The 14,679-nt window shown below is 43.9% G+C and overlaps 1 protein-coding gene across 1 annotated transcript; it reads right to left on the reverse strand.

The window, feature by feature from the left end:
* Positions 1-10,974: 10,974 nt before the first annotated feature.
* On the reverse strand, positions 10,975-12,053 carry DNAJB8 (DnaJ heat shock protein family (Hsp40) member B8). The gene has a single exon (XM_045022553.1). The coding sequence runs from the start codon at positions 11,816-11,818 to the stop codon at positions 11,126-11,128; it is 693 nt and encodes a 230-aa protein (XP_044878488.1). The 5' UTR covers positions 11,819-12,053; the 3' UTR covers positions 10,975-11,125.
* Between the last annotated feature and the right edge of the window lie 2,626 nt (positions 12,054-14,679).

Here is a 14,679-nt window from a genome sequence, read left to right on the forward strand (position 1 = left end):
CTCTCATGTCTCCATGTTTGTCTCTCATTTTCCCCCCTAGTGTTGGAACTTCTTTCTTTTATCCACCCCCAACCCCCCACCTCCCACCCTTTATAGTGCTGTTATCTGTGATTTTGGCAAAGAGCACATTTATTGGGGAGGAATATCCCCATGGCAACGCAGCAGATGGTGACTTTTGATTAGCTTGGCTCCCCCCTTGCCCCCCCACCCGACTGCCAAATCACAATCCGTCTTTGAAATTAAATCAGGCTGCGATAGCATCAGTTGTTCTGGAGAGGGGACGAGAGAGAAACGAGACTGAAGTATTACAGCAGGAGCCAGGATGTAATGCAAATTTGTGTTTTTTAACCCCAGCAATAAAAATCCCTGTTCGTTCTGGGAGCTGGAGGAACCACAAGAGTGAGAATAATAAAATAAAAAATAAGATTAAAAAAATGTTATCGCCACACGCGGGTTCCTCACGTCTACCGTGTTCACGTTGGCATATTTGTCTTCAGTAACACTGATGTCACTCATCGCTGACTCACCTGGTGCTGCTGGGCCTAATCCTGCTGCTGTTTAAGCACTGTTGGGGATTCTCCTCAGGCAAATCAAAACACAGGCCAGAGACACTCCATCACTGACTGCTTAGAACCTGAGCCTGCTGGCTCGGTGTGTCCAGTGCACTCTGATCAAAATAGTCTGTAGGCATCGTATGTATGGATCCTTTCTCCTCAGAGGTCGGGATGTTGTGAGGAGTTTAGCAGGCAGATGCTGCTTGGAAGACATTCAACAAGGGCCTGGGAAAATGCCCTTTTCTGGACACAGTGGGAGGATACCAGGTTGATGGCTGGGAGTGATGCAGGTAATGATTTATTCATATGAGAGCAGTGTCCAAAGTAGGAAGAGAAAAGTCAGGGAACGCCTGTATGCCAAGCAGAAGGAAAGAAAGGAACACCTGTAAGACTTCAGCATAGATCTGAGGTAAGAAGCAGAGTACAGGGTGAAATGGAAGGCCGGGGAGTTCATTATACTGTAATGTAGATCTGAGCCAGGGAGCAGAGAATGGAGAGATGAGAGACATGGGAAAGGAGGGGAGCTCCTGTAATGTTGCATGGCAGGGCTGGGCCGTGGCACAGGGGAGATGGAAATGCAGACAATGGAAGAAAAACAATAAAGAACTTTTTTAAAAACTTTACAAGTGCTGATGCTCCACCCTGTGAGCTCCTGTGCTCTTAGGGCAATACAGAGGTGACCAATAAGTGAATAAAGATACATGTGAATCCCAGATAAAGAGAAAAATAAGGTTTTAAGATGAACTGAGGTGAACAGGGGAAATGACTAATGATCCAACAGCCTCATGGGAAGAGTGTGTTGGAAATTGGTGCAAAAGAGTTTGTGTCAGTTCACCACATGCAAAGCTGTCGCTGATTTTTATTGAACTTCCCCATGTAGGTGTTAGAAAATGGAAGCTAAGTCTTCGACTCCTTTGAGGCAGTAGGCTCCGCCCCAAACAGTCAGGAGAAATGATGGGTCAAATTCAATCCTAGTGTGACTCCACTGAAGTTGGTGGAGTTACAGCAGAGATTAATCTGGCCCACTATGTCTCTGAGAATTTAGCATCTTTCCTATTCAAGTTATACCCATTATGTTCTGGTTATGAGCGGTACTCAACTCACACACTGCTGGAGACACTGGAGTCTCTGTCACTGAAATCCTCTTCCGCCTTTTAAAGGGCACCATAGGAGTTTTAACTTTCTCCTGAGCAGAGGTCCTGAACAGAGCACCTGCCCTCCCTCCATCCCTCCCACTCCTTCATAACTGCCTCCTTCCTTGCATCCTTCCTTCCATCTCCATCATAATATGTTCTCTTGTTACAGATTGCACCCTTTTCTGTTTGTTCTTCCCTCTTGTAATGAGATGTCGCACTCATCCCTCTCTTAGCCCACAGGAGCAGGGACTGAGAGCTCCTGTGTTCTGTCCCAACAGCTCATGGCTCAGTACATGTACCTCGCACTGTGCAGTCAATCTCAATAGTAATAATGTGGAATATGTGGGCTTTCAACCTATGTGTATTCGTCCAGCCATGCAAAAGAAATACATTGTGACACCATGTCACAGTGTTTGCATCGTCATGGGTTGACACTACATCATCATTTGTCACTAGATCAAAACAGAATCAGAATGATTTAATTTCCTGCAGATCACAGAATGAGGCCATGAAAACAGAGACTTTCCTTAAGTCTTGGGATTGGGCAGCAGTAATTATTGTGACATCACAATCTCTTCCATGTCGTCAGACTGTGATGCTGCAAACACATCATTATGATTTTGCTGCAGACTCCATCTGAAAAAAAGCGGGCAGAAAGAAGAATTTCTGTTCTTCTATCTTGACACAAAAATCCTACGAACTCTGATGGCTAAGGGATGCCAAGCATTTAAGAGCAGGAGCCATGCAGCTGATTCTGATCTCACTTTCAGCACTGTAACTCCCCGAGCTCAGAGATTTACAGCAGTGTACATGGGATCAGAATAAGGCCTCTTGCTGTTATACTGTCCGTAAAAAAGCCTATCACAGAGCTCCCCAGACTGTCTTATGGAGGTGTGTGGACAGTTGGCTGGTCTCATGGTGTTGACTCTTCCTCCTTGTTCCCAGCTGCTTCTACAGGCCTCTTTTCTGCAGTGATGAGCCTAGAAACTGCAAACACAGCTGCAAATGCAGCCGGCCTAGATGCCTTCTTTTAGGCATTGCTCCTATATAGAGGAGCAGGAGTCACCAGCGGTACCAGATCTGCTAACCTTGGAGCAGGGGAGAGGGAACTAAGTAGTTGAGAAGCAGAACAGATGGGAAAGGGAGATAAAATGAAGAGCTACATTTTGATTAAAACTTTCCAAAAGAGACAAAACATTTATCACTTTACCAGCTAAACAATGCCTATGTTTTATTATGTAAATAGCGACTGTAGTTGCTGCATGGGATGTTTGTGTGATCACGACTGGGAGGAGAACTGGTCTCTGTGAGAGAAGAGGTGGGTCCACAAGATGATCTCGCTGCTAAGATGTGGTCCACGCTATGAGAACCCCTGACCTGTTGGCACTATGCAGATGATAATACTTAAAATGGCCTGGAACGGAAATATATCTGTGTCGAGGTTCATTAAGTGTGTTCTAGGAAATCTTGCTTTAAATACCCAGCAAAGAATAAAAATGACTGCAACGATCCTCTTAATAACTAGGGCATGCATGATCAGCTAGATCTGGCATCTGCCCCGGAGATGGGGAACCCCTTCGGGAGCATCCTAGGACCAGCCAGTTGCCTTTAATGCACATAAGACCAGAGGTGGGGGGAAAAGTTGAATCTGCAGGGGAAACGCAGGAGTGAAGGGATCCAGCTAATGCACCCGTCTATCAGATTAGGATGTCAGAAAATCAAACTGCTTCCATCACTGTCCAAGGAGAGACTCGTACTTGCTGCTTAATGTGATCACAGTCCTGCTGTTGCCAGTCCAGTGAGAGGAGGCCGCTGCCACCACCGTGTGCAGCAGGCTGTGAGTTTAAAATCCTATTAGGCAGAGACTAACAGTTGCAAAAAGAAAGCAGGTATCCCCTAGTGGGGATTTAAAGATGTTTAGACATAATTGGATTTTCCAAGCAGATGTCATTATTGTTAAACAGTTGCCCACTTGATATGTTCAAGTTGTTGGCTGTAATTGCTAAAATTAGCAGGTCTGCATAGAGCAAAGGTCAGTCGGTTAATATTGTGATTTAGTGTTTTATGAAGTAATTCCAAATGCTTTTATGTATGTTTTTGTTTTTGCAGCCTAAGCCTCCATTAAAGTAGTTGTGGGCCTGTTAATAAAATAATGACTCAGCCTCTCTCTGCTGGCTGCTGACGTTACTTGGCTGTGTGTGTAATCGCTGGGTTAGTTTTGTGTTTTTCATGGAGTCTCAGCTCAGTAAGAACGCTGCATTTTGATTTGATGTTATATTTATTTTGGGGAAAGGTTGCTTTGTTTAGGTAGGAAGCTGTCTCCATGGCCTGGCATTTGCACCCGGAGAAGCCACTCGTGTCAGGCACAGCATCTGGACATGAGTGGGCAGAGACCTGGATTGAGTTGGTCACAGCGGCCTATATTTGGCACCTGAGTCTAATGGTTGATGGGACTGTGTGTGCAGGGGCGGCTCTAGGAATTCCGCCGCCCCAAGCACGGCGGCACGCCGCGGGGGGCACGCTGGCGGTCGCCGGTTCCGCGGCTCGGGGGACCTCTTGCAGATGTGCCTGCGGATGGTCCGCTGGTCCCGCGGCTCCGGTGGAGCATCCGCAGGCACTCCTGCGGGAGGTATACCGGAGCCGCGGGACCAGTGGACCCTCCGCAGTCATGCCTGCGGGAGGTCCACCGGAGCCGCCTGACGCCCTCCCGGCAAAATGCCGCCCCAAGCGCGCGCTGGGGTCTGGAGCCAGCCCTGTGTGTGTGCATGTGTCTTCAAGTGTAGAAGCTTCTTAAAGAGAGGCTGTTAACCGTGTTATGTCCCAAAATGTAGCTTCTTTGCGAGATGATAAATCTCATTCACATAATATCCCTGGGAGAGGAATAGATAAATACAGAAATAGACATAGTGAGATAACTAGATTTATGTACAGCAAAGGATCCACTGATTGGTCACATGATAATGGCTCCTCCTTGTTTACAGCTGCCAAATGGTATTAAAAGAAGCTAGAAGTTAATTAAATACTTTCCTAGTAGTGATGCATCTGAAAAAATGGGGTTTTTACCCATGAAAGCTTATGCCCAAATAAATCTGTTAGTCTTTAAGGTGCCACCGGACTCCTTGTTGTTTTTGTGGATATAGACTAACACAGCTACCCCCGACACTTGTTCCTAGTAGTGAGTTTCCCATGTAAGCATTTGCGGTAGCTGCCACAGGGATGTGCTGTCATTGTGAATGGGAATGGAAGAGATCTGGACAATTATGCCTGGGAGAAAAGGTACATATCTATTTAGCTGTAGGGCACTATATGAAAATGTAGGCATTCCTGATACATAGTATACAAGGTGCATGTAGATATATGTATTATTTTATTTAAAACCATACAAATATATAAAAATATTATCTTAGAGCTATAGTGGGCTGAAACCAAAATCCCAGTTCCAACGAAACCCTAACTTTGCTGGGGTTTGGGATTCAAACCTAGATCCAATGTTACAGCTTGCTGTTGTCACTAGACTGGGCCAACCACAACACTCCTGAACTCTCTAGGCTGTTCAAATTCCATGTCTGAATTTTGCATCTTGAACCAAAATCTGTTTTATATTGAGGCTCGAACAGCAAAATTCAGAGCTGGGTCTGGATTTCTAACAACTCAGAGTTTGTGATGTTCTGACCTTGGGTCTTAGTTTAGTCCATTTTTAAAAAAGACAGGGTCATATGCATGATTTTGTTCCATATTTGGGTTCAATTTGGAGAGATACTAGAGGGGTGAAATAGCCTTGCAATGCACTTGGGGTGTGCAGGTATTTGGTGTTCTGATATCTTCCTAGTAACCATGATCAGAAGGCTTGAGTGGTTTATGATCTAGTAAGAACAGCTACTGTGTATCTGTCATCCCATTCACAACTTCCCTGTAGAGTCTGAGGGCTCACAAATTTTAACAGTATTTCTATTGTAACTAGGTATGATCTAAATAGTCCCTGAGCCACCTTTCTTTTGGCTTGGAGCTCCTCTGAACCTAATTCCAACTCTTTTCTAAAGCCTTGTCTATGCTAGGCTATGTCTACACTTACAGTGTGACAGTGGCTCTGCTGCAGCTGCATTGGGATGGGAAGGATTCTCCTGTCACTGTGATTAATCCATCTCCCCAACAGGCAGTAGCTAGGTCAACAGAAGAATTCTTCCATCAACCTAGCTGCATCTACACTGGGGGTTAGGCCAACATAGCTATGTTTCTCAGAGGTGTGCAAAATCCACACCCCTGAGAGATGTCTTTATGTTGATGTAAGTTTTCAATGTAGACCAGCCCCTAGAAAAGATTTGCTGGCAGGGCTATATTGGTAAACCCTCCTAGTGTAGATGCAGCTTCTGCCAACAGAGATTACATCAATTCCCAGTTTGTTGTCTGCTTGTTTGTTTGTTGTGTGCTTGCTATGTGCCTGCTTGACTGAAGTTTATAGTGTGGTCTGTTTGGCGGCCATGTGCTGAGCCTAGTGGCCTGCTTGGCAAGGCGGAGATATTCTTAACAAGGCTGTGATACTAATCCCTTTAGGATCCATTAACCAGTGGGCAGGGCTACGGAGGGAGAACAGGGGTTTAAAAAGCCAGTTCCTAAGCCACCAGAGGAGCTAGCGAACAGGAGCAATGAACAGGGGAGTTCTGTGAGGGAGTTGAGAGAAAGCGTGACAGCCAGATACCCCCAATAAACATTTTCTAAATCTAGGCCAATAAACACCACCACCCCCAAAAAAAAAACAAAAAAAACCCTGCAGGAGTAAAAACCATGGAGGCAGAAGTCCAGCAGCAGAGAGGGGGGATATCCGATTTATTGCATTGGGTCAGCACGTATGATTACCTGCCTTGTGGGCAGGTGGCATATATGTGCACTTGGTACAAGCAGCTCGTGGCCTTCAGAGACCAAGTATGGGCTCTTGAGATGAGTAGCTGAACTGCAGGAGCTAAAGGCGACAGAGAGGTACATAGAAGAGACTTTCCAGGACACAGTAGAGCGGTCCCGCCCCCAGACAGCCTCTGTGCTGCTGAGGAGGATGAAAGTCTCGGGGAAGGAGAACATCAAACTGGAGTGGAGGGAAACAATCCCATAGTTGAGACCCTTCTTCCAGATGATGTCATGGTATCCTCATACACTGAAAATACACCTCCTGGGGAGGGAATCCCAATTATTAGGAAAAGACAGATAATAGTAATGGGGGATTCAATCATTCAAAATATAGATAGCTCGGTTTATGATGACCGGGAGAACCTCATGGTAAATTGCTTGTCAGATGCAAAAGTTGTGGATCTCTCAAGACATCTAGACAGACCTATGTGCAGTGTTGGAGAGGACCTGGTGGTCATGGTACATGCAGGTACCAGTGACATTGGGAAATGTAGGAAAGAGATCCCGGAGGCCCAATTTAGGCTACTGAGTAAGAGATTACAGTCCAGGACCTCTATGGAAGCATTTTCCGAAATGCTTCCAGTTCCACATGCAGGGCCAGTTAGACAGGCAGAACTGCAGGGTCTCAATGTGTAGATGAGACAGTGGTGTCAGGAGGAGGGTTTAGATTTATTAGGAATGGGAGAACCTTTGGGGAAAGGAGAAGCCTATACAGGAAGTATGGGCTCCACCTAAACCAAAATGGAACCAGATTGCTGGCATGTAAAATTAAAAAGGTTATAAGGGAGCTTTTAAATTAAGGGCCAGTGAGGGGAAAGCCAACAGGTGCTGAGGAGCACACAGTTCAGACAGACATATCCTTTAGGGAAGGATCTACTAACAGGGCTTCTCCATCTCCTAGTAAAAAAAAAAAAGGGATAGAAGTTGATAGAGTACAAGTAGGAACTGAAGACAAGCAGTCAAATAAAAAGAGTCCAATTCAGTTACATCATGTGAAAGAAGACAACTAAATATTGACATATTTTATAAGTGCTTGTATACGAGTGTTAGAAATCTATGTACTAAGATGGGTGAACTCGAGTGCCTGGTATTAAATGAGGATATTGATATAATAGGCATCACAGAAATTGGTGGATGGATGATAATCAATAGGACACTAGTACCAGGGTAGAAAATATATAGGAATGACAGAGTAGGTCATTGTGATGGGGGAGTGTCACTATATGTGAAAGAAAGCACAGAATCAACTATAGTAAAAATCTTAAATGAATCAAACTGTACCATAGAATCTCTGTGGATAGAAATTCCATGCAGGAATAATAAGAATACAGCAGTAGGAATATACTACTCACCCGGATGGTGATGGTGACTGTGAAATGCTCAGGGAGGGTGGAGAGGTTATAAAAATAGAAAACTCAATAATAATGGGGGATTGCAACTATACCCATATTGACTGGGTCCATGTTACCTCAGGACGGGATGCAGAGATAAAATTTCTAGACACCGTTAATGTCTGCTTCTTGGAGCAGCTAGTCCTGGAACCCACAAGGGGAGAGGCAATTCTTGATTTAGCTCTAAGTGGAGCACAGGATCTGGTTCAAGAAGTGAAGATAGCGGAACTGCTCGTTAATAATGACCATAATGTAATTAAATTTAACGTTCTTGGTAGGGGGAAAAATATCAAAGAAGCCCTATCTCTTAGGATTTGTCCACCCAGGAAAGATTTACCAGTTAAACCAGTCTAGTTATAAAGCTATAAACCCCCAGGTGGACAATCTTATTCCAGTATGAGTGACTTTTTTTAGTTTAGCTTAACCCCCTTCGCAAGTGACATGAGCTAAACCCAGAAAAGATCCTTCTATACTGGAATGTGTGTTCGCAAAGGGAATTATACTGGTATAATTAACCAGATTGACTTAATTTCACATCTTAGCATATACCATGTAGAAAAGATCTTTGTGTTGTCTGCTCTTAGCCCATCTATCCTTGATCACCTTGCCACTGAACCAAGCCCCTCTGCTGTGAGGGCAGTTCTACATTACGGGGGAAAATCGATATAAGATACGCAACTTCAGCTACGTGAATAACGTAGCTGAAGTCGAAGTATCTTATATCGAATTACCTGCCGTCCTCACGGCGCGGGATCGATGTCCGCGGCTCCCCATGTCGACTCCGCTACCGCCGTTCGGGTTGGTGGAGTTACGGAGTCGACAGGAGCGCGTTCGGGGATCGATATATTGCGTCTAGATGAGACGCTATATATCAATCCCCGAGAAATCGATTGCTACCCGCTGATACAGCGGGTAGTGAAGACGTACCCTGAGACCCTGCAATCCTAAATCCATCCTTCATGTCTGTTTGCTCCCAAAGTATCAGCTTTTAATTATTCTGAATCTTTTCAGCTAATATAGGCTCAGTTCCCCAGCATTGGCCTGTGCTCAGCATGACAGTGAAATGATTGTCTAAGCTTAAAGCACCATCAGCATTCACACACATCCCCGGAACACTCTTAGGCATTTGAGCTAGAAAGTGATCCTTGTCTAAGACATGGAGATCCCCTCCCCAGTGACTTGTCTTCAAACTCCATAGGTTTTTGCAATCACCATAGTTTAGAGGCCTCCACTCCTTTGATCAGTTCAGTAATTCCTCAATGTGCTTTCTCTAGGATATGTTCAATTCTATTCATTGTTGTTGTTTTGTATTGCAGTAGCATCCAAAGCCCTTGTTCATGTTCCAGATCTCATCCCACTAGGCTCAGCACAAACACATTTGTCTCTGAAGGTAAAAGATCAAATTCAAATTAGAAGTGAATTCAGTGGGTCTGAATTTGGCCCCACAAAGTGCAAAACTGGATGCAGGACTCCAAGTGGTACCTCACCATCGTGGCCTTGTACAATGGTATAATAATTTGTTTTATATACTTCTGATATAGCCTGATAACCTACTGTTCTCCTTTACAGCAACTGAGCAACGTGTTCTCAAAATTCCCTTCCTTGTTGTTGCTGACATGAACTGCTAACTCCCTTTCATTAGCAGTAAATTCCATTGCCTTGCCTAGCAAGATCATCTTATGATTTTTAAATCCCAACTGCCTCACTTCCCATATATTCATGTTACATTCCCTCAACCATTTCCTAGTTTGCTCTCCTAATTTAAACTTTACTGGAGTTTGACATGAGGAAGCTGGAACTTCTGAATTCTAGTCCTGATAGCCACTAGCTGTGTCACTTTTGGCAAGTCTCGTAACCTCTCTTTATTTGTTTCCCCATCTGTAAAATGGGGATAATACTCACCTGGTCACAGGCAGGTTGTGATAATTAATGAATGTTCATAATGCACATTGAACATTAAGTGCTAAGTATATTAAGTGTGATTAACTGGCCTATTATGTTTTCCTGGTTAAACTTTTTATCCTTTTAAAGAAAAGGATAACACAGGTCACCTTCACATCTATTTGTGCTTAAAAGACTGAGGTGTAACTCATCCAGGCCTGATGAGCTGAGTTCCAGTGTTTAATTTTGTGAACACAATGGTATTTGGCTACCAGTGCCATACCTGTCCCTACATCCATGCATATATTCATCATCCCTCTGCTTAGTTCAGCTCCTCAAATATTCCCAGCATCCAGCTCTCCCCCTTGCAATTTTCAGTAGGTCCTACAATACCCCCTTCTTTTTAATATAGCTGAAAGATAACTTGTTCTTCTTAATGTTTCTCACTACCAAACTGTCCTTCCACAGGTTTGCCTGTCGTAATTCCATGATATGCTGGGGGTGGTTTACAGAACCTTGTCTTCTGTTCTCAACCATTTTTATGAAGAGATTTCTGTGAATATGGTTTTGTAAAATAGTGTGAATTTAGTGCAAGTGAATACTGCATCCTGAAGGACTGACATTCTCTAGTTATCTACAAGGTAGGTACTGTGTTAGCACAAGTTTCTATTCGACCTTACCAACATGCCTTAACCTTAACAAGAACAGTCCATTTCTAGGGGTGAAAGAGGATTGCAGGCTCCATGACATTTCAGTTCTTGGTGGCTATGTTAAGAGTATTAATATAGCTATCACTTGTGATGTTGGACATCTGTCTACTACAGTGGTTCCACCAACTCATTTCACACGGGTCACCAAAAAGTTTGCACTGGACCCAACTTGCAACCTAGAAATGAAAGGCTGTCTCACCCATAAGCAATCCCCTGGGCCATCCAGTCCCCCAATACTAACATACTTAACATACTTAGTCTGTTTGGTAATCCAGAAAGACTTACCCTTGCAGTATTTATTTCTGAAAAACTGAGATACATTTATTCTAGGTTTACTAAAATTATAGCCAGTTTGAACAACATGCCTCTATACCTTTACCTGTGAAATAGTGTTCCAAGTAATGCAGAAGTCTGTAACAATTGTGTCATGAACTCAGTGAAGCTGTTTATTCGTACTGCTTATATTGGATCCCATTTTACTGAACAAGAGTCCACAAGTGAGATCTTCCAAACAGCTTGCTGGTAACATTTCTGCACAGGTGTGCGGTGAGTTGCTAGCATTTCAGCTGTTCTCTTCCATTGATTTTTATGGACTTCAGCTGCCCATCTTCCTCAACTTCAGTTCTTTCTTGTCCATTCTCAATGATTTTTCTGGTAGTGATTCTTCTACCATTGACCACTTCAGTAGAAGTTGAGACTGATCTGAAGTTGTTTGACCCACTAGTGTCTCCTCCGAATGACCTGCAGGAGAATGTAGTGTGCTCACCAGGGCTGACTGAATCAAATGACATAAATGATTCCATAAGATCAGGAAATACATCAAAGCCGGCAAAGCTAGCTCCTCTTCCACGAGTTCTGTTTCTGTTTTCACCTACATTTCCATCAAATGGAATGTCCCAGAAATCATGTGCAAAGGGATCCATTCCTGCAAAAAATTCCCTGAAAATCTCTTCTGGGTTACGGAATATGTATTCCGAATCAAATGGGCTGTGGAAGTGGCCTCCCGTTGCACCTCTGCCTCCTCTCTGCCGACTTTCCTTTCCAGATCTGTCATAGATGGAACGTTTTTGGGGATCTGATAAAACCTCGTATGCCTCAGCTACGGCTTTGAATTTCTTCTCAGCCTCCTCCTTGTTATTAGGATTCTTATCAGGGTGCCATTTTAATGCAAGTTTACGGTAGGACTTTTTAATGTCATCTTGTGAGGCTTTTTGGTGAAGTCCTAAAACTTCGTAATAATTCACCATCCCAAATGAAAGGTGGATGGATTTTGAAATGCTTTCTTTTCTCTCTGCTCAGTGACCTGAAGTCTGAGGCGTTCAGGATCCAGGGAATCCTGTTTCCTTTGGGCACTCCAAATTTGCTCCTTATGATCTGCTGGTTTTGCTCAGTTCATCTTTTGATTTGCTAGTGCTTCGCACCACAGGGAAAGAAACACATTGTTTAAATTTAGCCTTTGATTTTAAGACAGTTGAGTGGTAGGATTGTGACATCAGAGGTAATTCAGCCAATCGTACAGCGGATTTTAGTTTGTTTGTTTGGGTTGGTTTTTTTTTTTGGCATATTGAAGTGATATTGGTGAAAATCCTATATATACTGTCCAGGGTTTATCTTTTGTTTGCCATGCTGCTGTAGCCATGTTGGTCCCAGGTTATTCGAGACACATGGTGGGTGAGGTAATATCTTTTATTGGATCACCTTCTGTTTGTCACATTTTTAAAATGTATATTTCACATCTATGATGATATAAGTGTGAAATACAGCTCTCTGATGACAGTAAGGCATTATATATGGCTATGTCTTACTGTATTCTGTGGATTTTGAGGTAGTTAAGAAATATACACTAGAGGCCATGATTCTCCTCTCACACAGGTCGTTCCATTGATGCTAATGGAGTTCAGAGAATAGGGGAACTGGGAACCAGGACTCTTGAATTCTATTTTTGCCACTCACTTGCTGTATCACAAGTCCCATCTTCTCTCTCTCTCTCATTTTTCCTATCTGTATATTTGTAACATGCTTTGAGATGTTTAGGTGAAAGGTGCCACAGAAGCGAACATTGTTATGATAGAAACAAAAATGTTGATGATGTGAATGTGCTTTTAATGTGTGTTGGCTTTATGCTCTCTTCCTGGCAGAAACAGATGGCGGAAATCCAGTATGTATAGGGAAGTAGACCTAAAGGGAAAACTGCATCATCCACTAGAAAGCAGCCCTACAGGGGAGGCTAAGAAGGTTTTAGAGCTAATCAACCCAGACTGGACAGAAGAGGCCTTTGGCTGGAAGAATTTCCACTTCATTGCCAACAAGAGTCCGCTTCTCTTGTGGGACAATGCTATGGAGCTACTTGTAATGTAATATCTAAATCCAGCTCTAAAAGTCACCATCAGTCAGTGCAATGAAGTTCTGGAGATTGGAGCTCAAGGAAATGAAGGGCAATATTGAAGTCAAAGGAGTTTCATGTACTGTGAATTCATCAGACACCTGCCTTCTCCTCCACCAGTATGGCCTTATTAATTGAAGAAGGATGGTGCTTTGAGGATTGATGTTTTTGGGAGTACTATGTGAAATGAAAAAGTATGTTTAAAAAAAATCCATGCCACCATGGCAAGCTAACATTCCTCCCACTGCCCTCTGAATTTGGAGCCCAATTTGTGCCAAGGGATGAGGGGAAGTTTCCAATTAATTAATTAATTAGTTGGACATCCAGAAGGAATGAAGAGGACGGAGTGGCTGGCTGTAAATACTAGATGTTGTGTTTCAACAATTGGTGGTACCTTCATTCCTTTTCCTTCCAAAAAAATATGGGCTTTTTTGTCTCTTTCCCCTCACTCAGATTTTGAAATCTTCAGCAGGGATGTTGAGTGCTGTTGCCTGTATTGACCTCACTCCCTTCCTAGCTTTCTTCTGCCGGTTTATTAGGGGAGGAAACCAAGTTGAGGGACCACTTAGATTCTTGTGCTTGGGTGTAGTATTAGGGTTTCCACTTGGGCTAGGGGCACTGCCTCCTTGCTCAGAAAACATCCCTAAGTCCTAAAACTACTAAAACACTCAGTTGTTGGATTTTAGCCTGGGACCTCCCGTGATCCTACAAAGGTTTACACACACTCAACATTAAGCAAATGAATAGTCCAACTAAGTCAATGGGACCACTTGTGCTTGAAGGTAAACACTTCTTTTTAGGAATGGGGCCTTAGTGCAGCTGAAAAGTGCCAACCTGACACCCCTGGTGCCTGGAGCCCTCTGTTTTTTATCCCTAAAACAGGTACCGCACAGGTAGATGCAAGCCTCCTCCACACTTCCCCACCAGTGTTCCTCAAACCCGACCTTCAGGGAGGAGATAGGTCAGGCTCCATGGCCCTTTCAGTCATTGGCCTCTGAGCTAAAATCGCCATTCAGGGGGTTCAATTAGTGACTGTTGTGATGGTGAGTTTTGTGACATAGATGCCTACCTACTAGGAAGCAGACTGAGAACCTACCAAACTCATCACACACAGGCCGCCAACATCTTTTGCCAACATGGGCTAGATTTGAACATTTTAAAAACCCTTGGGCAAGATTTCACAAGCAATTCCATTCCTGTTTCTAGCGTGTCCGTTCTCTGTCAGAGGGAGGAGAAAGACTCGGTCAGGAGTAATCCCAGTCAGCCTGCTGGGAGGTTCCCTGTGGGTTTTTAGCAAGAGCCAGTGCCCGCCAGAAACCATCCAGATTGGTTGCCGTGAGTGGTATTGTATGGACGGGGAAGGAGGTAATTCTAACTTTTTCAGCTGTGCCATTTGAGAAGCATCTCCTCCCTCAGTGGCCACAATGCTTGCATTTGATGATGAGCGTCCGTAGAGTCTCAGACTCGCTGGCGCACTGGATTATCTGTCTTGGATTTAGTACATTTACCAATCTGAAATGTAGGAAGTGTTTTTCTACTGTCATCTGCAATGGGGACTGATCACTGCCTGTCCCTCTGCTGCCTGCAGCAGGCGTCTGAGATTAGCAGCAGTTCAACTGAGTGCGACTGCTGTAAGCTAAAAGGGTTTGCAAGAGAGACAGAGGGGTGAAAAAGCGATGGCGAAAGAGAAATGAGAGGGAGAAAAACACGCACACATCAAGTAAC

This window comes from Mauremys mutica, chromosome 7 (assembly GCF_020497125.1).
Source record: "Mauremys mutica isolate MM-2020 ecotype Southern chromosome 7, ASM2049712v1, whole genome shotgun sequence".
NCBI classification, from domain to species: domain Eukaryota; kingdom Metazoa; phylum Chordata; order Testudines; family Geoemydidae; genus Mauremys; species Mauremys mutica.